The sequence below is a fragment of the Odocoileus virginianus genome, chromosome 6 (genome assembly GCF_023699985.2).
Source record: "Odocoileus virginianus isolate 20LAN1187 ecotype Illinois chromosome 6, Ovbor_1.2, whole genome shotgun sequence".
NCBI lineage: Eukaryota > Metazoa > Chordata > Mammalia > Artiodactyla > Cervidae > Odocoileus > Odocoileus virginianus.
The window spans coordinates 32,675,037-32,700,256 of NC_069679.1; the positions used below are offsets into that span (position 1 = coordinate 32,675,037).

The 25,220-nt window shown below is 34.6% G+C and overlaps 1 protein-coding gene across 1 annotated transcript in view; it reads right to left on the bottom strand.

The window, feature by feature from the left end:
- The window catches only part of MAP4K5 (mitogen-activated protein kinase kinase kinase kinase 5), a 114,784-nt gene that overhangs the window by 5,389 nt on the left and 84,175 nt on the right, over positions 1–25,220 (bottom strand). Inside the window, exons 17-31 of the mRNA XM_070469107.1 lie at positions 24,499–24,541; positions 23,724–23,877; positions 22,712–22,809; positions 22,507–22,548; positions 21,557–21,641; positions 19,039–19,118; positions 18,680–18,740; positions 15,326–15,328; positions 15,130–15,244; positions 14,783–14,841; positions 13,616–13,719; positions 11,715–11,892; positions 8,775–8,843; positions 6,023–6,115; positions 3,404–3,474 (exon numbers count right to left, since the gene is read on the bottom strand). Coding sequence (XP_070325208.1) covers positions 3,404–3,474; positions 6,023–6,115; positions 8,775–8,843; positions 11,715–11,892; positions 13,616–13,719; positions 14,783–14,841; positions 15,130–15,244; positions 15,326–15,328; positions 18,680–18,740; positions 19,039–19,118; positions 21,557–21,641; positions 22,507–22,548; positions 22,712–22,809; positions 23,724–23,877; positions 24,499–24,541 — 1,255 coding nt within the window. The remainder of the gene's footprint in view (positions 1–3,403; positions 3,475–6,022; positions 6,116–8,774; positions 8,844–11,714; positions 11,893–13,615; positions 13,720–14,782; positions 14,842–15,129; positions 15,245–15,325; positions 15,329–18,679; positions 18,741–19,038; positions 19,119–21,556; positions 21,642–22,506; positions 22,549–22,711; positions 22,810–23,723; positions 23,878–24,498; positions 24,542–25,220) is intronic.

Here is a 25,220-nt window from a genome sequence, read left to right on the forward strand (position 1 = left end):
CACTGAGCCACCAGGCAAGCCCTGGAACTAATGAACTTGAATCAGAAAATATATCTGGTGCTATACTAGGTGGAACTGATGTTCAGAGTATTAAGTTCAGAAATGTTCCGATCATTGAGGACTGGAGTGGCTGAATATTACATTACGATCATTCCAGCTAGGCCCAAATTGAAGGATGAGAACAAAACGAGAAAGAAAAAGGTAAGCAAGATGACGTAACAGAAGAAGCAGAATTCACACCTGATACAGTGAAGTATTCCCATCTCTTTAAGAATTTTCCACAGTTTGTTGTGATCCACACAGTCAAAGGCTTTGGCATAGTCAAAAAAGCAGAAATAGATGCTTTTCTGGAACTCTCTTGCTTTTTGATGATCCAGTGGATGTTGACAATTTGATCTCTGGTTCCCCTGTCTTTTCTAAATCCAGCTTGAACATCTGGAAGTTCATGGTTCATGTATTGTTGAAGCCTGGCTTTGGACAATTTTGAGCATGACTTTGCTACAGTGTGAGATGAGTGCAATTGTGCAGTAGTTTGAGCATTCTTTGGCATTGCCTTTCTTAGGGACTGGATTGAAAATTGACCTTTTCCAGTCCTGTGGCCACTGCTGAGTTTTCCAAATTTGCTGGCACATTAAGTGCAGCACTTTCACAGAATCACCTTTTAGGGATTTGAAATAGCTCAACTGGAATTCCATCACCTCCACTAGCATTGTTCGTAGTGATGTTTCCTAAGGCCCACTTGACTTCACATTTAAGGATGTCTGACTCGAGGTGAGTGATCACACCATCATGGTTATCTGGGTCATGAAGATCTTTTCTGTATAGTTCTTCTGTGTATTCTTGCCACCTCTTCTTAATATCGTCTGCCTCTGTTACGTCCATGCCATTTCTGTAATTTAGAGTCCATCTTTGCATGAAATGTTCCCTTGGTATTTCTAATTTTCTTGAAGAGATCTCTAGTCTTTCACACTGTATTGTTTTCCTCTATTTTTTTGCACTGATCACTGGGGAAGGCTTTCTTTTCTCTGTATGCAGGTCAGGGAGCAACAGTTAGAATTGGACATGGAACAACAGACTGGTTCCAAATAGGAAAAGGAGTATGTCAAGGCTGTATATTGTCACCCTGCTTATTCAACTTATATGCAGAGTACATCATGAGAAACGCTGGGCTGGATGAAGCACAAGCTGGAATCAGATTGCCGGGAGAAATATCAATAACCTCAGATATGCAGATGAGACCACGCTTGTGGCAGAAAGTGAAGAAGAACTAAAGAGCCTCTTGATGAAAGTGAAAGAGGAGAGTGAAAAAGTTGGATTAAAGCTCAACATTCAGAAGACTAAGATCATGGCATCTGGTCCCATCACTTCACGGCAAATAGATGGAGAAACAGTGGAAACAGTGGCTGACTTTATTTTTCTGGGCTCCAAAATCACTGCAGATGGTGATTGTAGCCATGAAATAAAAAGACACTCCTTGGAAGAAAAGTTATGACCAACCTAGACAGCATATTAAAAAGCAGAGACATTACCTTGCCAACAGAGGTCCATCTAGTCAAGGCTATGGTTTTTCCAGTAGTCATGTATGGATGTGAGAGTTGGACTGAAAAGAAAGCTGAGGGGTGAAGAATTGATGCTTTTGAACTGTGGTGTTGGAGAAGACTTGAGAGTCCCTTGGACTGCAAGGAGATCCAACCAGTCCATTCTAAAAGAAATCAGTCCTGAATGTTCATTGGAAGGACTGATGTTGAAGCTGAAACTCCAATACTTAGGCCACCTGATGAGAAGAACTGACTCAGTGGAAAAGACCCTTATGCTGGGATAGATTGAAGGCGGGAGGAGAAGGGGACGACAGAGGATGAGATGGTTGGATGGCATCACTGACTCAATGGTTTGGGTAGGCTCCAGGAGTTGTTGATGGACAGGGAGGCCTGGTGTGCTGCAGTCCATGGGGTCGTAATGAGTCGGACACGACTAAGCAACTGAACTGAGCTGATAGTGAAATATATTCTACAGATTTCTAACCACAGGACTGACACAATGAAAACAGCACTTAAGGACAATCAATCTTATGGCAGTCAATAGGACTGTAGGCTTCATTAAATGCAGGGGTTTGGTGACATTTAGTGACACAGGTCAGTAACTAGATAAAACCGAAGAGAGCTGATTTATGTCATTTTTACTTGGAAGCATTCTAATTCTGCATTCATGTAAGAGGTGGAAATAGTTATAAGTCCATAAATTTGTGAGACCTTGGTGTAAAAGAACTACATAGGTACTCACACAAATGGGAAACATCTTTGCTAGAATTAAGCTCTCAAAGTGGGAGCCTAAGTCCCATCTCCTACATGAAATGCATCCTGACGATCTCAGTAGAAGTGATTTTTGGAAACCCTTCACCATCTACGTGGCTTCCCTGGTGGCTCAGATGGTAAAGCATCTGCCTGCAGGGTGGGAGACCTAAGTTTGACCCCTGGGTTGGGGAGATCCGCCGGAGAAGGAAATGGCAACGCACTTAGTACCCTTGCCTGGAAAATCCCACGGACAGAGGATCCTCATAGGCTACAGTCCATGGGGTCTCGGAGTTGGACACGACTGAGCGACTTCACTCACTCACCATCTAGGCTCTGCCACTGAACTAGCTCTGTAACTCTCATTAAGTTACTTAACTTCTCTCTGCCTGTAAAATGGGGAATATGAACAGTATCTAACCTTACTCTGCTATGCCTTCCTCCAGGGGATCTTTCCAACCCAGGGATCAAACCCAGGTCTCCCACATTACAGGAGGATTCTTTACTATCTGAGCCACCAGGGAAGCCCAATCTTACTTTGAATGGTACTTAAAAATCCTACTATCCTACTTGCCTTCAATAAACTAATATTTGTAAAGTGCCTGGGACATAGACATCACAAGGGTTTGATATTATTCATAATTATACTATGTCTTCAATGCCCTAATAATAACAGCATCCTAAATGTATTTGGTAAGCAATAAATATTTAGTAAGTGAGCTAATTTTCTTAGATTTTCCTTAGTCCTGTAATTCAATACATATTAACTTAGAATTCTAAGTATAATATTAAAAAAGAAGCTCTACATTTATAGACTATGGAGAAGGTTTATTACCTTTAGAAAAGTTTAGCAAGCTTAGCGACCATATTTATAAATTACAAATAAGAGGACTGAAATTGTGTAAACTCATGTTTGACTATTCCTTTGGCCACTGAGAATACAATAAATACAAAACTGGACATTTTTTGAAGGGAAAATACTAGCAATTTTGTTCTATCGGCACTAAAGGCACTAAACATAGCAATGTGGGTTCAGTGAGAAAATGCATAAAATGAGTATTTCAACATTTAAAATCTTTAGTGAGAATCACTGGAGATAATCTGAGAAATCTTACCTCATCCGATTTGAAGCTTTTACCCTGCATTCCATGTTTCCAGAAAGCCAATACACTGTCTTGAAGGCATACTAAAAAGGATAAGGGAGAACAGGACTAAAATAAGGCACAGAGTACTGCATTATACATTTTCCTTGACTGTTTTTAATCAATGATAATGTAAGGTTACTTGGTGCTTGGTGCAAAATTCTACTGTCTAGACCATTAGTTCCCCACATTTTTGTGGCTAAGACATGCCAAGGCTCAAATAATGTATTGAGGCAGTGTCACAGAAGTTGTCTTAAGATATATTATAACAGGCATTTATTTAAAAATGGGCTAACTTCTAATGAGTTGATATCAGCACATTAATTTTTCTTTCATATACTATCTTTTGTCTAATAAGGGTAAACAAAAAAATAAGAACATATAATTGCCTTTTTTGGATAAAATACCTGATTATTTAAATACTATCATATATTTAGAAGTAGCTATTAAGGAAACATCTTTTATTTATGCTCACATTTTCCCTAACACAAAATTAATTTTCAAAAATAAACCTGTCTCAAAATTTAACCGCACACTGAGTATTTTTGATCTGTGAACCAATTCTTATTGGAGGGGCCAGGCGCTCTCAGCTACAATACTCCCCACTCTTGCCCCAGCCCCATCAGGCCTCTGGAGCCCCCTGGAACACTGCCCTGGGCTTGTAGGACTTGCTGCCCACAAGTGTTCACAGAGCTGAGCCAAGCTTGCTCACCTTCTTGATGGCTTTGGATTCAGGAATGAACCACTTTAGCAGGGCCCAAAGTGTGGCTACCCCATGACACGCTATGTCCCCTCCTGCTCATCCGTCTCCCATGACTCCCTGAGGTGGCTGAAGGCTGGACGGAAACCTGTTCTCCCCGTGCCTTGTCCATTGCTGTGTCTTGCCTGGCGCCAAGCACAGGTCTGGACCCACTGAGGCACCTATATGGGGTCATTTGTGGTTTACAGAGTGGCAGGGATCCCAAATTGGGGGTGGGGGGCAGCAGGGCCTCTGGTCCTTTCCTGGCCAGAGGCTGGAGTGAGTGAGGGAGTAAGAACGAGGAAAAGAATCAAGCTAATTGTTGAAGAGTTAGCCATATGCCCTGTACCAGGCAAGGTGATGAGAGAAAAGTGATTGAAATTTATCACACCTCTTACTGAATACTGACTCCGTAGAAAGTTAATTTAAGAATATTTTGGAGACATAATTTAGCTCAATAAACATAATTTTACAGTGACAAATCATACAAATTTCACTAACCAGGAAATGAAAAAACAGGTACTGGTTTTATTTTTAAAAGGTGACTTAAAGGGACTCTTTTTCCCCAGGAGGATCCTTGAAATTATTCCAAGATTCATTGGAAAGAAGAGATTGTAGCCTAGGAGGAACAAACTTCTGTATAACAACTAAAATTTCCTAAAACATTTGGCACATATGAGAAAGTTGAGGTACAAGTGTGTTTCAGTTAAAATTAAGAGGATCTAAAGATCTATATGTTGGAATCTCCGTTGAAAATATTAAATCTTAGGAACTAGTATGCAATATCCAGAATACAAAGGCTTAAAAGAAGAAACTATTTTCAAAATTCCTTTTGTCATAGCATCTACAGAAAGTTTAGGTTTTCCACTTAAGAAAATTAAAATTTCCAATCATAAGCAAATTATTTATATGTGAGATGTTTACCCACGGGGATAAATACACTTTGAGATAGGGTAAAATGGCCTTTGAGAAAACATTAAAATACTAAAAATAAACAGAAAATTTTCTAAATAGTGAGAACCATGTTTTAAAAAGTTACATATACTTAACCTTAAAATACACATTTTTTATGGCCTAAATAAAAATCAATTTTGATTAACTGTTTTTGACTTATGGTAGAACCATATTATAAACTATTCAAAATGTTCCCACCTACAGTATTTTTTCATAAGTCCTATTATCCCTGAGGAAAATACTTACTGACATTAATCAGTGAGAATGCAAAAATAATAAAGTATAATTTTTTTATCATAAAATCAATGACATTACAGAGTTAAACACTCATTGACAAGAAAATAAATTCAAATGGCATAGCAGTATTTTTCAGATTCTGTGGGAAACTAGCTATTTATATTTAAATAGACCTAAAAGCAAAACCATCAACACACACCAACCAGAATCTTACAAGGCAAAGAATTCTAACACTGTTAATCACATCACACAAATACCTTCATGATTTGGAAAGAACTGGAAGAAGTATAATTTACTTGATGCAGGAAAAGGAACAATATACAAAAATTTAAGAAATGATTTCATGTCTTAAATATTCAAGAAACAACAATAAAAGATTATTATGGTCCAGATCTGCACTGTCTAATATGATAGGAACAAGCCACATGTGGCTATTTACATTAAATTTTAGATTAATTAAAATTAAAAAAATTAAAATGTAGCACCAGCCATGCTTTAAATACTTAACAAGTATGGTTAATGACTACTGTATTTACAAACACAGAGAACATTTCTATATCAAATCAATTTCTATGAGACAGTGCTGGTCTAGGTAACCCCTAAAAACAAAAGGATAAAAAAACCAAGCTGTCTAAATGCATTATTTTAAAAAGGAGACTTACCTACAGATTCAATGCGAAAATCAAAACTTAGCTCAGAGGCCAGTTTCTTACTTGATTTCAGTTTTCCTTGTAGATTTACAATTTTTACAAATTCTTAGGAAAGAAAAAACAAGTCAAGACTGGACATACAAATTTGTTAAAATAAATGTAACTTGATATATGGATTTTACATGGATATTTTACATGGATATACATGAGCTTTTACCTTTACCTTACCTTAATAAAGTTAAATTATTTCTCTTTATTCAAGCATGCTCAATGGAAAACTGTCATTGATATGTTCTATACAAGTAAGGCCTCCTTTGTAAATGCAGTTCCATTACTATTTTTTTTTAAGTTATTGAACACTTACATTCTGATTTTTTTAAAGTGCAGTGTTTCCTTAATAGTGGTTACCTTGGTGCCTAAATATTCAGCAATATGAGCTGATTTTTTCCCCCTTACAAATTACACAACGTATAAGTAATATAGTAGTAATTCTTAACTTTAGCATGTGACTAACATTCTACAGAGTACAAGGGATGAAAAGACGGTACTTTCAAGAGTCAATTGCTTTATAATTAAACTGTGGGATACACAGTATATGTAAATAATTCTATTTCCCTTTTGTCCATTTGTTTCTTAATTTAACCATCTCTGACTTGGAAGACATTTTCTCTCTGCAGTACTTCCTCATTTGTCTATCATGATTTGTGATTGTAGGCCTATCTCTATTGAGGCTTGGTAAAACTGCTTTATGCTGTATAGTTGACAAATAACTTTTTCTGCTCCCTTAGGAGAAAAAAAAAACAACAGAAGAAAGTCAAATTTCCATTTACTATGAATAGCTGGGAAATGGAAGGCTTAGTTAATCAAAGGTTTAAAATTTTTTTTGACAAAATACATAAATGAACAAAATGAAAACTAAGTACGATTTATTATCCTTGGATGGCTCAGAAGGTATTTAGGGGTTTAATGTTAAAGGTTAAACATTATTACAATTAAATTTTGATCATCTTTTAATTTGATTAATCACTACTGAGCTTTCTACTTGAGTAAAAAAGAATTCACTGAATTCACTTAAAAGTAACCAAAAAAACACTCCAATCTCATCAGTATTCAAAGAATCAAAAGTACTTAAGGGATAATGGGCAAAGGAAACATTGTGGGATTTGGTTTACTTATCTATAATATTAGATTATCTTTATGAGTCTATAAGGCAAATCCACAAGGGAATGCTTTAGAGAAGAGAAATTAAGACAAAAATATGGCAAATTCAGTAGTGGAACAATTTAAAAAATAACCCTAAATATCAAAAGGAAGCTTTAATACTTTTCAAATACTGGAATGAATCAAACTACAGAGAATATTGCCAAGTTTCAAATATAATTCCAAGTCTGGGCAAATTTCATTTGCAGGATTCATTACATTCAAGTAAAGTAGGTTTTAGGAATTAGAGTGCTTCATTTGAAAACTGAAAAAACTTGTTAAAGTTTTTCTGCTTCTCCACTGCATATGTAGCACAATATACATCTATCAATAACATCTCTCTCTACATTAAAAGAACAAGTACAAGTAAAGATCTCAAATCTATTTGTACATTAGAATATTACACTGACAGGATTCTAAAAGTTTATGTTATATAAGTGATCATATTAGTATAATCTTCTGCTTTTTCATTAATTACAATGATTTATGAAAAAACTCTCAGAATAGTTTATACAGAATTTTACCCCAAGATTATGACAAACTGTTCTAATATTGTTGTCCCTTGGTATCCACGGGGGATTGGTTCCTGTACCCCTCAAGGAGATCAAAATCCACGGGTGCTCAAGTCCCTTATATAAAATGGCCTAGTGTTTGCATACAACCTATACATATCTCTCCATAGAGTTTAATATTTTAGAACATTTTTTATTGAAATGTATCTGATTTACAATATTGTGAGTTTCAGGTGTACGGCACACCGATTCAGCTATATGGACGTGTATATGTGTGTTCAGTCACTTCAGTTGTGTCTAACTCTTTGTGACCCTATGGACTGCAGCCCACCAGGCTCCTCTGCCCATGAGGTTTTCAAGGCAAGAATACTGGAGTGGGTTGCCATGCCCTCCTCCAGGGGATCTTCCCGACCCAGGGATTGAACCAGCATCTCCTGAGTCTCCTTCATTGCAGGCAGATTCTTTACCACTGAGCCATGGGGGAAGCCCACGTATGTGTGTGGGGGTATATATATATATATATATATATATCTTTTCAGATTCTTTTCCCTTATAGGTTATACATAATATTGAGTATAGTTCCCTGTGCTATGCAGTAGGTCCTAGATTACTTACAATACATTAACACAATACAAAAGCTGTGTAAATAGTTGTGAGGCACTCAGCAAATTCAGGTTTGTTTTTTTGAGCTTTCTGGAATTATTTTTCTGAATATTTTCAATCCATGGTTGATAAAAGGATGTGGAACCCATGGGTACAGGGGGTCAACTGTACAATGTTTCCAAGTTGGCCAAACAAAATAAAGAAAAACGTCACAGAGGACAGTATTGACAGATCAATTAATTACCATATATGTAACTAATTTACATTTTTTATCAATAAAACATGGCTACTTAAGGTGGAAAACTCAAAATCTACTCTACTGATTCTACTAGAATCTAGTTCATGAAAAGGTATGTTATATCAAGTAGTATACTTAGAATAAACTTTGTTTTTTTTTTACAGCAGCATCCCCATCTCCAGAGTAGAATAAACTTTAAAATAGTACTTACTGTCCAAACACACTAAAACAGTATCTCTCTCCAACTGTGTTACGTGAATGGAATCTAACTGTTGGTTGCCTTGGGGGAAAAGAAAAAAGGTTACAGTTATATAATATGCTTTAAAAATTATAACTTAGAAAAGAAACACAAATTCTGGTTTCTTTCCTATGATTTTAAACTAGCCTTTGAAGTTTAACACGAAAATTATATTTTGCAATTGTCTTCTCAAAAAACGTATTTAAGTCAATTTAAAAAACAAAGTCTTAAGCAAGGCTAACTGAGAAAGGATCAATATTATATTTAATTAATACCTTGGCTAGTTCCAGAAAGGTGTATTACAAAAATAAAATGAAGCAAATGGTAAATATGGGGAAGGAAGTAAGATGCATGTTATACAGTGATTAGATTTTGCTCTGCATTTTATAGTAGCCAATGAGAAGATGAAAACAAGATCAATCAGGTGGGTCACAGTGTCTCTGAGATAAAAAAAAAGTCAGTAATTCAGAAAAAGCAAAAGTATTAATGAAACTATGATCAGAGAGCAATTTTTGTGGTTATTGGGGTGTGAGTGTAGGTTGGAGTTCCTTTAGTAACAAAAACACCAGTTGACATAATAAACAATACTGTCAATGGTATCTTTGCAGGAAGCAACTTTCATTACTTTGCTGATAAACATCTGCTAATATAAGTGATGACATTTTTGCAAAACATTTTTGGAAAAACTATTTTAGCCACTCAGATTGTGTGAATGGTCTAGGTGAAACTATGCAAAGATTTTAGATTATTTAGAGCATTCATTCTTAACTACATCTTTTGGGAAAACCCATAGATCCTCTCCCTTAAAAACTGCCCATCTGGGCATAAACACAAAATCTTACACATTATTTTGGGGTATTTATGGACCTTCCAAAATCCATACATAGTGAAGAATCCAGATGTACAGAATTGGTAAAGTGTTGTTTCTCAGGCAATATTCCGAAAAAAAAATAGCTTTTCTCAATAAATTTATGTTCACACATTTATTCAACATACAGTTATTATGTGCTGATGGTAATTACTAAGCACCATTCTTGGAGAAAAGGATACTGCAACAATTAATCAAAATAAGACTAAGAGAGTCTTGGAGTAGGAGTTCATTTTAATTGTTAAAACTGTTGTCAAGTCAAGGTATGGTCTCAGTAATCAACATAGCTGGAAATAGATTAGCAATCATTTGTGAAAATGGAGAAACCTAATAAGGACAATCTCTGCTTTAGGGTGATTTGAATGTATACTCTCAGAATTCTAGCTCTCCTCGGGAAGTAATTTTGGGTCTGCTGTAATTTTAGCCTAGACTGTGTTATAAGTGTATAGAACAGTATGCCTCTGGCATTAAAAAGCAAACAACAACCCCTCACCTCTGCAAATGCACAAAAGGACTCATTGAATGCCCAGCCTTAAACAATTTAACCTCCTAACACAGCATACAAAAGAAAGTGGTGTGCAACACTTACATTAAATAGTCATACGAAATAACTTTCTCTACACTATTATTATATGAACAACTTATAAACAAGTTGGGGCTGCCTGCCAAACACGATCTTGGTTTTAAAATGAACAGACCTATAACTCTTCTTTTTAGCAGTAAGTATCTAATAGGAACACATTTCTATTTGGCTTGCTTATATTTCATGATAATAAAACAAGGCCATTTGCACCTTCCTGTTAGCTATACCATGAGGGTATGCATCTAACTCAACCAAAATCATTAACAAATTAGAAAGAAAAATGAGTGCTGGGGGTGGGGAGTGGGGAGGATAGGGGGAGGGTAAAGAATATATTCCTATTTTATTCTACTGGAAATTATGACCAGGTACACAAGACAGTGATAATAGTCCAAGGCATGCTGGAACTGGCTTGTACTGGACTGATAAATTTTCAGAAATTTTGCAAGTCAGGTGACATTAAGTTGGTATTTTGAAACTGGCTGTGGTGAGAACGTTTATAACCAGAAACAGGCAACTGCTATAAACGAGGCTTCTCTGCACCCCAAGAGTCTGTTGTTAAGCATTTACTAGGACACTAATAGGTCATACTGATTTTTATTCTGAAAGTGACATTAGTGCAGTTCTACATTAACTTCAATAGCTGGGATGTATAAAGAGTTCTTATAATTTAACCTAAAGATGATCAAAAGCCAAAGATACTTAATAAAAACTTATGATAACTTATAATAGACTTCTTTTCAAGGTGATAAAAAGGGGTCAGTAATGAAACAGCTCTAACTAAAGCTTGCTTGACTTCATATGTAGAAACGGCTTGTAAACCTGGGGTGACAATACACTAGTACAACAAAAACAGTAAAAGGGCAAAATGAAGACCTTCATTTTACTAATTTTTAATAAATTCTTGACTGATTTGTTCCAATTTTAAAGTTTGAAAATAAACTTCCCAATCTTTTCAGAGCTTTCACTGAGACATGTTTGATACAATTCTAGGCTAAAAAACCATTCTCAGAAAATGCAAGAGATATTATATTCCCTGTAACTTTAAATGGTAATGCTTGGAGGCTACACATGCGAAGCTTCTATTTAAGTCTGAAAAGTACTAGACTCAATAATTTTAGGAACTGTAGGGGTAAAAACTGATTTAAAAAAAATTAAATTTCTTTGCTTGAGAAGTTGATAAAATCTGAAAACTATCTTAGAAAACTTATTTATTTAGTAAGTCCAAATATTAACTGACAACAACTAAGACTTTTAAATGCTGGGGATCATTAAAATTTTTCTTGGTAACAACACTTTGTATGTATCAAATTGCCTGTGGCAAACAGAGATCATAAACTATATGTACATGATCCTCTGTGCTTACTTGGGAAACTCTATTAGAAAGCCCATGCATGTTGAACCTCTTCTGCTTCTTCTATAGACAAAAGCATTAATACTTTAACATAAAGTAAAAAACACTTACCAGCACCAATTTCTGTAAACCATGAGGATGCAGAGTTCAAGTTGATTGTCTCAAACTGAACTACCTGATTTAATTCGGTGCCTTTGCTAATAGCTACACAGACCATAGGATATTCCTGTTCTGGTATTACCAGCATTTCAAAAACATTCAAAGGACTTGGCAAAGGAAAATCAAAGTGCTGCAAGAAAAAAGGAGCATAATTTAGAAACAATCTCTTCATTCATTCTGTTGTTGAATAAATTCAACAGAAAGGCTTTCATTTTCTTGATTTATCTGATTCTAAGAAATGACTCCCTCTTACTGGCACAAAAACAGACATACAGATCAATGGAACAGAATAGAGAGCCTAGAAATAAATCCACAGACCTATGGTCAACTAATCTACGACAAAGCAGCATTATGAAAGTGGGACAGCCTCATGTAAATCAATGAGGTTAGAACACTCCCTCTTACCATATACAAAAATAAACTCAAAATAGCTTAAAGACTCACAAAAATTGTAGCAATATTTTCTTAGATCAGTCTCCTAAGTCAAATAAATAAATAAAAACAAATAAAAATAAACAAATAGGACCTAATCAAACTTAAAAGCTTTTGCATAGCAAAGGAAACCATAAATAAAACAAAAAAAGAAAATGCACAGAATGGGAGAAAGTATTTATAGATGATATGAACAAGGGTTTAATTTCCAAAGTACACATACAGTTCATATAACTCAATATCAAAAAAACAAAAAACCCAATCAAAAAGGGGCAGAAGACCTAAACAGACATTTTCCCAAAGAAGACATACAGATGGCTACTAGGCACATGAAAAGATGCTCAACGCTGCTAATTATTAGAGAAATACATATCAAAACTACAATGAGGTACCACCTCACACCAATCGTTAATGGCCACTATTAAAAAGTCTAGAAATAATAAATGCTGGGGACGGTTTGGAGGAAAGAGAACACTCCTACACTACTGGTAGGAATGTAAATTGGTGCAGTCACTATGGAGAACAGTATGGAGGTTCCTTAAAAAACAGAAAAGTGAGCTTTCATGTGATCCTGCAATCCTACTCCTGGGAATACCCTGGAAAATATGAAACTAATTTGAAAAGATACATGCACCTCAGCATTCACAGCAGCACTATCTATAACAGCCAAGGCATGGGAACAATTCAAGTGCACATCAACAGATGACTGGCATAAGACGTGCTGTATATATTCAATGGAATATTATTCAGCCGTAAAGAGAATGAAACGTTGCCACTGCAGCAACATGGATGGACCTAGACAATATCATGCTCAGCGAAGTAAGTCGGACAAATAATACACAATATCACTTATATGTGGAATCTAAAAAACAATACAAATGAATCTATATACAAAACAGAAACAGACAGACATAAAAAACAAAGAAGGAAGGGAGTGGGGAATGGATAAATAAGAAGTACAGAATCTATATATTCAAACTACTATATAAAAGTACATATGCAATAAGGATTTATGGTGTAACATGGGGCCTATATTTAATACCTTTAATAATCTATAATGAAAATAATGTGAGAAAAGAAATATATAACTGAACACTTTGCTCTATACCTGAAACACAGTATCATATTAAAAAAATGACTACATCTAAATGATCAGGATAAGGATCAGTTTTCTATAAACATATGTTTTAGAGAATTGGCCACATTCTTCTTTATGAATGTGTTATTTCTGGAAGTTTATTAACATAAAATAAAGATGAAATCTTTAAAGTCTTAAGAACACAAAAGCCCCTAAACCAAATAAATACCTATAAATAACTATAAACATGATCCTGGCTGGTAGCAATGGGACTCTACAATTTTAGGTTCAATTATACATTAATGTTTTCTAAAGAAGAAAATGTAAACAAAGTAATATATACCTTTATCAACATGAATTTCTGCATTGGCTCATACCACTGAAGTAAAACAATTCCAGACTGCAAAGCTCCGCAGAGGTATTTATGTCCTGTGTAAGGGTTTCTGACTGGAATGAAACAAAACAGACACACCCAGAACACTGAATATTTTTATATGAAAACATAAAGTTTAGCTAAAAGCAACTACTGAATTATACTCACCCAAAAGCTAACTCAGTTTTCTTTATAAAGGCAGTGCTGATACATTGTTGTTCAGTTGCTAAGTCATGTTTGATTCTTTGAGACCCCATGGACTGGCAACATTGGATAGTCTTAGGATGGGGAACAATCAGGCCATAAAGACCAACCAAGAAATTGAGGGTAGAGGCTTTGGGTCATGCAGCATCACTTGACCTCCAGAGGGGATGGATACTGAGGTCAGCCATGTGGGCAGTCAAGCATGCCTACATAATAGAGCCCTAGTAAAAACTCTGAACACTGCAGTTGTTGAGTAAGCTTACCTGGCTAGCGGGTATTATCACACATCACTGCCTGAAAAGTAACACTATCCATATGCTGTCTTTTATTCTATGGAGGACAACAGAAGCTCTACATCTTGTATTTTTCCTGGACTCTGCCCTATGAACATCTTCCCTTAGCTGATTTTAATCTATATCCTTTCATTGTAATAAACCAAAGCCAAGAGTATAACCACTTTCAGCAAATTCTGAGTCATACCAGTGAAATTCTGACCATGAAGGTTATAATTGGTAAGCTTATAATTGGTAACAGAAGTGAGAGTGGTCTTGTATGGACTGCTCCCTCTAACTTCAGAGTTGGCCAGAATCCTGAAATAATACTGTTCATAAAGCACTACTCAATAACTGTTAAATAAATGGTAAGTGCTAACTGAAAGCTAGGATATTAGCAGAGATAGAGGCTTAGGGACTGTGGTTAAAAAAATTTGAGGAACATTGTGCTCCGAGAAAGCAGCAGCTCAGGGCTACTATCTTCAAGTGCTTTTATGCCAAGTTTCACTATACATTCCTGAGCTTCAGTGGCCCCTTACCTCCTTATTTAAAACAAATATAAAGCTTCCCTTCCTTTATTTAATACTCTAAGAACTTTAAAGATGATTTTAAAGATGTTAAAAGTTCTAGCCATTCAGCTTGAGAAATAGTATTTACTCACCTATGCAACATTTGTGGCAGCCCTTTGTATCAGGAATCTTTGTGGTTAAAGCGAACTTTCTGTAAACACAGGACAACATAAATGTACTCTACTACAGTGGTTCTCAAACAGTGAGTGATCTGTGAATCAGTTCCATCCGAATTAGTCAAGGAGCTTTAAAAAAAAACCCATCTTAAACTATGACTCAAAACTATGTGATAGTATAGGTCTGAGGTGGGGCCTGGGAATTTAAATCATAAAACTTCTATGGGTGATGGTCATGGACAGTCAAGTTACAAAGCACTTATCTTTTGAACTCTATATGACACTTAATGTAAACTACCTTTCAAAATCAAAATATTTAGTACCTTGGTAGTATGCGATCTGGAAACCTATGAGTTTGAATATGGGCAGCTAGTCCTGGTTTTTTGGCTTGTTCAAACAAAGCAATAAGATTATGAGAGTAGAGTTGAAAGGTTTTTCCTATAAAAGAGAAACATGTTATTTTTATTAGAATTATTTAAAACAGAAATATAATTTTCAAGCAAAAGAAATAATAATTACCTTCTAAAATGATGAATCCAGACATGTTCAAAAAGCCAAGCAAAACAGAAAAACATAAACAAAAATACATAGTTAGTACTACTTTGAAAGATAATAAGTAAAATAAGTTTTAGGAAAGTAACAGATAATTGAGTTTCCCAATACATAAATTAGATATATTCTGACTAATAGGTGATCTGGACAGAATATATGTAAACCTTAATGAAGTGAACATAGAAAAAGAAATTGTTAAACATTTTTTGCAAAATAGGCTGAGTCACAATGATGCACATGTGATTATTTCAGTACAACATGGAAAACTATATAACCACTACATTATCTTTCTGAGCTACTTCTATTTATGAATAATCTACCACATTACCTTGGATTAAAACTGATTGTGAAAGAAGTCTTAAGATAACATTGAAATACTAAGAAAAGTAAAGCAAACTAATACTATATGCCATAGGATGTAACAGGACTACAAGTATGTGCTATCATTATTCAGGATAGCTGGACTATGATTTCTATATAATCAAAACCATTTATTTAATCCACATTAAAAAGGGGGGAGATATGGTAAATATCTGACTCCTTACTATATATGACATGGTACTATAACAGCCCCAAATAGTATCAATCATTTTACTATGAGAAAACATGAAAAAGAGTGACTATCCTCACAAAATTTTCTGTAAAAGAGTGACTTTATCCTCACAAAATTTTCTGTATCTTTTCAAAATACAGCATTCTGCCTAACATTATACCACCCTTCCTTTCTCCAGTCCCCCTTTATATATAAGTAGTTACTTAAGCAACTAACACATTACATGTATGTACACTTGTGTATAGAAATGCAGACTGTTAAACAAAACGTTTTCTCTTATTGAGCACTGCTACCTATCTTCACTCAGTTCCACAGGTCATTTTAAGTAGAATTTGGAAAGAACTAATTCATAGGCTAGCTTTTTTCCTGCCTTTCTATAGTTATTTTATAAATATATAAAATGTACTCTCTGTAGATTTTAAGCTTATTCACACAGACAGGTATATAAAAGCGGTTGGAGGAAAGTGATTCTATATGAATACAATTCAGAATTGTTAATTCAAACAGAATTAGGTTTATTTTCATAATATAATATGCTATATTAATATTTTATTAGATAAAAGTAAAAAAAAATTAGGGGACTCAAAATCAAAGAGAATAAACAGTCATTTGAGGACCCTAGTTTTTGAAAAGACATTTGTGGACAATCAAATAAGATGCTCTTTGTAAACATTGTCATCAGCTCAAATATATAAATTTCTGAAGAATCTCTACTAGGTGATAGTTAGTAGAAGAGTTTAAGTTATATACACTCACACACACATACTTAAAATTATGAAAATGACATTTCTTAAATTAGCCACAATTCACAGTGAGTTAAACCTGTATCAGCACTGATGTTTTAAAGCATGAGTAGCTGAAAGGTATACTTAATAACAAAAAGTCTGACAGTACAGTAAATAATAGCTGGGATGTAATCGTCAGAATATCAAACAAAACTGAAAATATGAAAATGACATTTCTTAAATTAGCCACAATTCACAGTGAGTTAAAACTGTATCAGCACTGATGTTTTAAAGCATGAGTAGCTGAAAGGTATACTTAATAACAAAAAGTCTGACAGTACAGTAAATAATAGCTGGGATGTAATCGTCAGAATATCAAACAAAACTGAAAAAAAATTAAGAAATGTTAGAATAACTTAGTTATTCAAAGTGGAGAAAGGGATGAGTGCTATTTTAATAGATGACAGCATTAGGATTAAGGAAAGAGAGAAATAATTAACTATCTTGTACAGTGGTCCCACCATAAGTATTGTTCCAGAACCCCCGCAGATACCAAAATCTGAGGTTGCTGAAGTCCCTCATATAAAATGATGTCATGAAGCACTTGCATATAACCTATGCACACCCTTCCATACACTTTAAACTATCTCTAGATTATGTATAATACCTAATACAATGCAAATGTTATATAAGCAGTGACCCAGTGCCTGGCAAATTTCAAGTTTTGTTTCTTTTTGGAATTTTCCAGAATTTAAAAAAAAAACTTCTATCTGCAGTTAGTTGAAGCTGTACATGCAGATAGAGAGAGCCAACTAAACTCTACTATCAGAATGAAAGCAAGTAGCGAACCTTTAGGTAGCCACTTAAATTCAAAACGTAAGAAAATTGTTTTTGGCAGGTAAGGATTGGGGAAAAAAAAAAGCTTAAAACATCACCCATCTATCCCTAACAAAACAAAAAAAAGAAGAACACAAACAACAAAATTAGAATAGGTTGCTCCAAAACCCGTATGATTATTTTTAAGACTTCATGAAGTTTTGGTCCAAGTTGGCTAATAAATGTGTGGTCCAGAATTCTACCAGTGAACATCTATTAAGTTTTCACAGTTAACTAAGTATTCTTTATATCTCACTTAATCCTCACAGCAATCTTGTGAGGTTGTTATTGTTACTATCTTCCTCATATTAATTACAATTAAGGAAACTGCACGCAGCAACATGGATGGATTTAGAGATGATCACACTAAGTGAAGTAAGTCAGAAAGAAAAAGACAAATACCATATGGTATCACTTACATGTGGGCTTTAATGTGACACAAAGAACCTATCTACGAAACAGAAACAGACTCAGAGAAGTGGAGAACAGACTTACTGGGTGTCAACAGGGGGAGGCAGGGGGAAGGGTGGACTGGAGTCTGGGCTTAGCAGATGTGAACTATTACATACAGAATATACAAACAAGGTCCTACTATATACAGCACAGGGAACTACGTTCAATATCCTGTGATAAACCATAAAGGAAAGAGTATGAAAAAGTATATATATATGGATAACTGAAATACTGTATAGTACAGCAGAAATCAACACACTGTAAATCAACTACACTTCAATTAAAAACATTTTAAAGTAGATACAATTTATGAAAAAAAGAAAAAGAAATCTGAGGCCAAGAGACGAGATAGTGACTGGCTCAAGATTAAAGAGAAGGAAGCAGCTAGGTCCTCTGATTCCTTCCCTTCAACTGCTGATTCTCAGTGGAAGGCAGGGAGGGTGGCAGGAGCAGTGACTGTGTGGAGACAGCCTCGGGAACAATCACTGTCATGTGCCCCAACTGTGTAGTTCTTGGGCACGTGTGGGACAGCTTTAGCTGACAACAGGGTTTCTTCCTCCTCTACACTGGTCAGAAACACCTACAAGCCTCAACATTAACTATACTAGATTATAATTACCCTAAATAACAACATTTTAAAATAATATATATTAAAATTACATTTCTCTGCTTGTCCATCGTTTATTTAGCACATTATTTTCATCATATACATACCTGACAATGACATTAAAGTATTGTTGATAACATACAGCCAAGTGCATTTCCGTGGAAATAACTATTAAGAAAAAAGCAGATAATTAAAACCCTCCAATTTCATTCCCTTACCCCTTAACCTCCAAATTTCAACAGTCTGAAAGAGTAGCAAAAAAACTATTTCTCTCTTTCAATAAATTACTACAACCTTATGGAAAAAAATCCTCAGACATGAACATATAAAGAGTACAATTTCACCACTTTAAATATTTAAATCATAAAAATTAAAACTGGGGCCCATAAAAATTGACCTAAAATTAAGATATTTCCTTTATTCAATTAGTCCAAGCTAATTTTATGAATTAAAACTCCTAAATTACCTGTTCCATCGTTGCCTCATGTAGCTCATTGAGATTCAATGTATAAATACCATCTTCAGTTCCAAAAATAATGTACTGATCTAAAATAGTTGAGATAAATCACCAGAATTTACTAACATTTTCTGAAATCATTCATTAAAATAATGGCCTTATATTTTAATGGTATTAAGAATTAGATAACCACCCACTCATCCAAACAAAAATTATTTTCTAAAACCCATGGTACCTCCTCTAACTCTTGTCCCAATTCTCCATTTTTTAAACAGTAGATATATTGTTACTAACTCTGCTTTATCTTACTATAAAACTTTTTAAAACAAAATTTTCATTATATGTCATCTTACTCAAACACAGTGAATAAATGAGAAAAAAGTAAAACTGTTAACAGATGCCAATGGATTGTCAATGGATACTAAAACTAGTCAGTGAAAGCTTGATGAGCAAGAGGATATTTATCAAGTCTCAATGTATCTCCACACTAGCTACCTATCAATTATTTTGGGAAGTTAATTAAGCAATTACTTAGGAAGGGAAAAACAAGAACTTGACAGAAGGGAAGCTAGTGAACACCACCTGAACCAACTGGTCAATGCTAATGTCACCAGCACTTGGACACGCTGATACCGAGTGCCTCCTGATACGATGAACTGAGAAGAGCACAAAAACACTTCTGTGATATTCCTTCCCAAAATGCATAACTAGATCTACACACGAGGACTCACCGGACAAACCCAAATTAAGGGACATTCTACAAAATAAGCAGCCTCAAAATATGGCATGATCAAGTGAGACAGAAAAGCTGAGAAACTTTCAGACTAATGGAGACTAAAGGCATGACAGGCAAATCCAACATGTGAACTTGAACTAGATGTTGGACTTGGGGGAAGAAAGAGGGAGAGGAAAATGAAAGACACTCCTGGGATAATTAATAAAACTTAAATATGGGCTGTGGATTAAAAAACAGTATTATATCAATGATAAAGTTTCTGATCTTTATAATAGTACTATGATTATATAAGAGATGATTCTTGCTCCTAGGAAATACAAAGTGAAGTATAAGGGGAAGAGGAGCATGGTGTCCACAACTCACCCTTCAAGTGATTCAGAAAAAAAAATGCACATGCAGATGGAAAATAGTAAAACAAATGTGGCAAAAAGATGCACACAAGCACGACTATATATAAAATGGAAAAGCAACAAGGATCTACTGTGTAGCACAGCAAACTCTACTCAATATTCTGTGATAACCTATATGGGAAAGAACCTAAAAAGGAATGAATATATGTATGTGTATAAATGAATCACTTTTCTGTACACCTGAAACTAACACAATATTGTAAATCAACTATACTTAAATAAAAATAAATAAACAGTATGGTGTTGGTGAGGGTGTTAAAAAAAAGAAACTCTTGATGATTCTGAGTATATCAGAGTTTCTTATACTATTTCTCTAGCTTTTCTGTAAGTGTAAACTTCTAGCAAAATAAAAAGTTACAAACATTAAAAAAAATTTGCTTACTGTTAATATTATTTTCTGTTATACTTTCTAATGATGGCACATAAAACAGATAATTACACAACCTATCTTTATGACTGTGTTGAAGTGGAAACAAACATTTCCAGAATACCCTCCACTGCCTAACCTCTGCTAATTCCCAGACAACCAGATTGGCTCCTTTCTTCATTGCAAGGAGGTGAGTATTATGAGTATTTATGTTATAAATGATCGCTCTGAGAACCAGAAATATTAAGTATCTTCTCCAAGTCACATAGTAATGACAGCTAGGGAACTCAACCCATATATATTTGATTCTAAATTTTCCCCATGTGTTATGCTTCCTCACTTTAAAATCACATGGCCTAAAATTTTAAGAGTAAATTTTACTTTATCATTTCAGACTTTCAAAAACATTATAATAATACAATGCATTCTTGAATATACTTCATGCAGATTCCACAATGTCAACATTTGCTACTTTTGTTTTTATCCTTCTTTTTCTCTGCACACACATTTTCCCCTTTCCTGAATTAAGTTATAAGCCTGATACCCCTTTAGTCCTAAATATTTGTGTGCATTTCTTTAAAAAAAAAAAAAACAAAAAGGTCTTACACAACCACAGAAAAAGGATCAAAATCAGGATATATCAAAATAAGGGAATCAGGATATTCAGAACACTGAAACAATATACTATCTAATATCTTGACTCTGAGATTATCAATTGGCCCAGTACTGTCTTTGTAAATAAAAGAAAAATGCCAAATTATGGTTGCAATCAGTTGTGACATCTCTTTCATCTCTTTTAATCAGGAATTGTTCTTGTATACTCTAAAATTCTAATGCTTTTAAACCAAAACTGTTTACCTATTTAGGTAGTTACACTAAATATTAAGACCTATACTGTTTAGTCTCTAGGTTGTACTTTTTAAAGTAAAGAGCCCTCAGTTCAGTGATCATAAAGATCCTTTCCAATAATAAAGACTTTGTTATAGAGGTATATAAAAGTTTCAGAAAAGTTACCTTTTGTATCAGGATGTATCCAAGATGTTGCACAATTAATTTTCAAAGGGCAGCCATCAAAAACTTTGGAAAAACATGCTCCCATCTTATTTAAAAAGAAAGAAATGTTGACTTATTTGATTAGATAATTTTTATATTCTTAGAATATAGCTGAAGATTATTATGAAATGCTAAACTGACTCTTATGTGCATATACTTATGGTCTCATTACAAAACAAAATTCATATTTGATATATTAACTTCTTCTATCAAAAGAGTTTCATACTCTTTCCTTGAGAAATCCTCTATTTTAGAGAAAAAATATCAGATTTACCAAAACATCTACATATGTCAATGATACATTCAAGGTACCTAAGTCACAAATAATCTTTACAATAAGATTTAATAATGCAAAACAATGATTTTATTGAGTAACATAACAGCTATATTTGCAGTTTACCTCCATAATAGTGATGAGACAAAAAGACTAATATTTAAGCTTAACTTTTACTGTATGAAAAGAAACAATTTAAAAGGCACCCATTCTTACGACTGGCTGAACTACATTACAGAGAGGTACTACTGAAAGGCCAGAGAACAGAAGCTTCTGTGTTCCTTCCCACTGTGTATAGTTCAATGTAAAAATGACTTCAGGCACAGAAAGATATTTAACCCACATAATGAAGAGGATACAATACTATTAATATCATCACATTAAAGAGAAATTGGCCTTTGTAGGCTAATTGCAGAACTCAACTCTCCATATTTATAAAAGTGGAAATTCACCCAACTCTAACTAACTGGCTTAAATAAGGGTACATGATTGGATGCACAGTATATTCAAATGAATTTGATGCCTCAGTATTTTATGAATCCTTCCTTTCAACATCTTAAGATACTCAACAGCAAATAAACAATCTTCAGCTTCTAAAGAAAAATTGGCAAATGGTTCAAATAAAAATATTCCTTACCAGTACTTTTGGGGTCGGTGGAAGGCCATTGATTACTGGTTTCTGTGGGAAAAATAATTTGTAATACTTTAAGACCTCTTAAAGCCTTAAAAAAAACTTCATACATTTAGAAGTCCAGTTATTCCAAGTCTTGCATTAAATAGACTATGCCCCTTATATGACACAGTATTAGTGTCAGCTAATCCCCAGTGCCTGTTTTACATACAGGGAAATCCCGCTTGTCCTTTTTTCGTGGTAACTGTGGTGCTTGCGCTGATCCTTCTGTGTTTTCACTCATCAATTTTGAAATACCATCTCCATTTCCTAAAGAGAATCAAAGTTAAAAATTGAATGACCATACAAATAAGTTTTCCCTGAAAAAGAATTTCCCTTTCCCCCCAGTACTTGTTTTCCATTTGGGTGATCCTTCATTAGGAAACATTCTCTACTTTCAGATGAGTTAAAGTATTTTTGGTGCCTTTCTCTAGATCCTGCAGCAGCAGCACTGCAACTATAGCAGTGGTTTTAATACGTGAAAACAACAAATGTCTTGCCATACTGCGAGCAAAGTGAAACATGGACTTACTAATGCAGATATTCAAGGCCTTCAGAGTTTTAACTTCGCTCTACCTTTTCAAGTTCTATTTCCCAGTATACACTCTTCAAAAGCTCACACTTCTATATACTAGGCTGTACTTCCAACACAAGCTAGATTTTCCTGCTTCAGTGCATTTGTTCATTCTTTCTTGTTCTCTAACAAAGTCTGTCAGTACTGGTTCCAACTATTAAAGGCTCACCAAGGGCCTACCTTCTCTCTACCCTATCCTTATCTCCCTCAGAGAGCTCTGGTGTTCTGTTACATATAGTTACTTATTGTAGGAGACACTTAAAACAAAATGTCTTATCTGATTTTATGTGTGCATGGATATAACTTTTGCTATAGATCATGAACTTCTGGAGGGCAGGGTCATCCATTCATTTTTCTAGATCTTATAATATTTAGTAAGGGATCAAATTAGGGTTGAATTGGATTGAACCTATTTATAGCCCATCCATGTGCAATTTTAAAGAACTTTCACAAAGCTTTAAACAGTAACAAGACTGACTAAAGAAAAAAAAAGGCAGTCTTTAAAATTTGAACAAAATGTCTTTCTTTTCAGTTTTCACTTTGATTTATTTACCGAGATCACAGTATCTAGCTGTATGCACTCCAGGGCTGCTGATACTGCTAGCCATACCAATAGAGGAAGTCTCGGCTACAGGACCACAACTGGGGCTACTCTGTCTTCTGAGAACTTGGGGAGCTCTGTTCTCTGAATCAGGACAACGTTTTACAGTTGATGACTTTTCTTCATCTGGGAGGTTGTCTTCAGGGTAACTGTTTATCCTTGGCTAGTTGATAATAAGACATAAAAGTACTTTAATAAATTTGGACATAAAACATTAACACTTTTATTATTATGTATCAAAGACTTTAGGGAGAGAAAATATGCCTTTTTTTCTTTCTCCTACATAGTTCAATTCACTGGGCCAAGTAAGTAAGGTAAGTAAGAGCTTAGTTACTGTCTCAAAACTACTATGAACTTGCCATGTGACTTTTAATAGCCCTAGCCCCAAACTGATGTGTTTATAATCAATAAAATCATATACACAATCCATGAAATATTTAATAACTAGAAACAAGCAAGGAAAATGACTTAATGAAGTGTGACTCTAGTGAAATGTCCAACTGTAGTAATAAATGAGGACTGTAAATGATGAACTCCTCTCCTTTCAACGTGGCCAAACATTTTTTTAAATGACTAATAATTTATCTTTGCCTTTTTCTAATAGCTATAAAGATACTGTATTTATCATGAAATATTTTAAAATATATTTTTACATCTTCATAATATGCTCTTGAAGAAAACTATATCTAAATATATTTAAGAGAATTGTGAACAAATTCAATAAAGTTACTCTTATTGTAACTTTAAACAAGGATTTATTGCTGAAAATCTTTAAGTTGCTTACCTTAGGAGGTAGGGGAGGTGGTATTGCACGTTTTGAGGTTGATCTAACACAAAGAGAAAAATGCAATTTAGATGGTTTTAAGTAATCATAACATAAAACAGAGCATTAAATCTGCATTAAAATCTGCTTCTACTCAAGGAATATAAAAGACAACTGGATCACAGCACAGAGTAACTTTAAAACCTACAGGAAGACCTAAGATCTCATTCTGTCAAACTGTGTTAGTATGACTATAAAATAGAGCTTTTATAATGTGAACACAGCCTTTTTTACTTTGTGGTTATGCTTTGCTACATTTAATATGTAATAAAAACTAAACTCAGTTAAAAAAAAGATTCAGAATTTTAGAGCTGGAATCCACAGTGAATCATACATTCAAATAGCTCTATCATCAAACCCTTCACTACTCCAAGTGGGGTCCAGAGATCAGCAACATTAGTTACACATGGAAACTTTTTTTCTGGCCACATCATGCAGCTTACAGGATCTCAGTTCCCCAACCAGGCATTGAACTCAGGCTCCCAGCAGTGAAAGCGTTGAGTCCTAATCCCTAGACCACCAGGGAATTCCAAAGGAAACTTTTATAAATGTACCTCCTAGACCTACTTAATCAGAATCTGCATTTTACCAAAATTTCCAGGTGATCCTCCAGGCACACCAAAATTTGAGAATCACTGATCTAGCCCACTGGTTTCACACAATTATCCCCAGTCATTGCAATC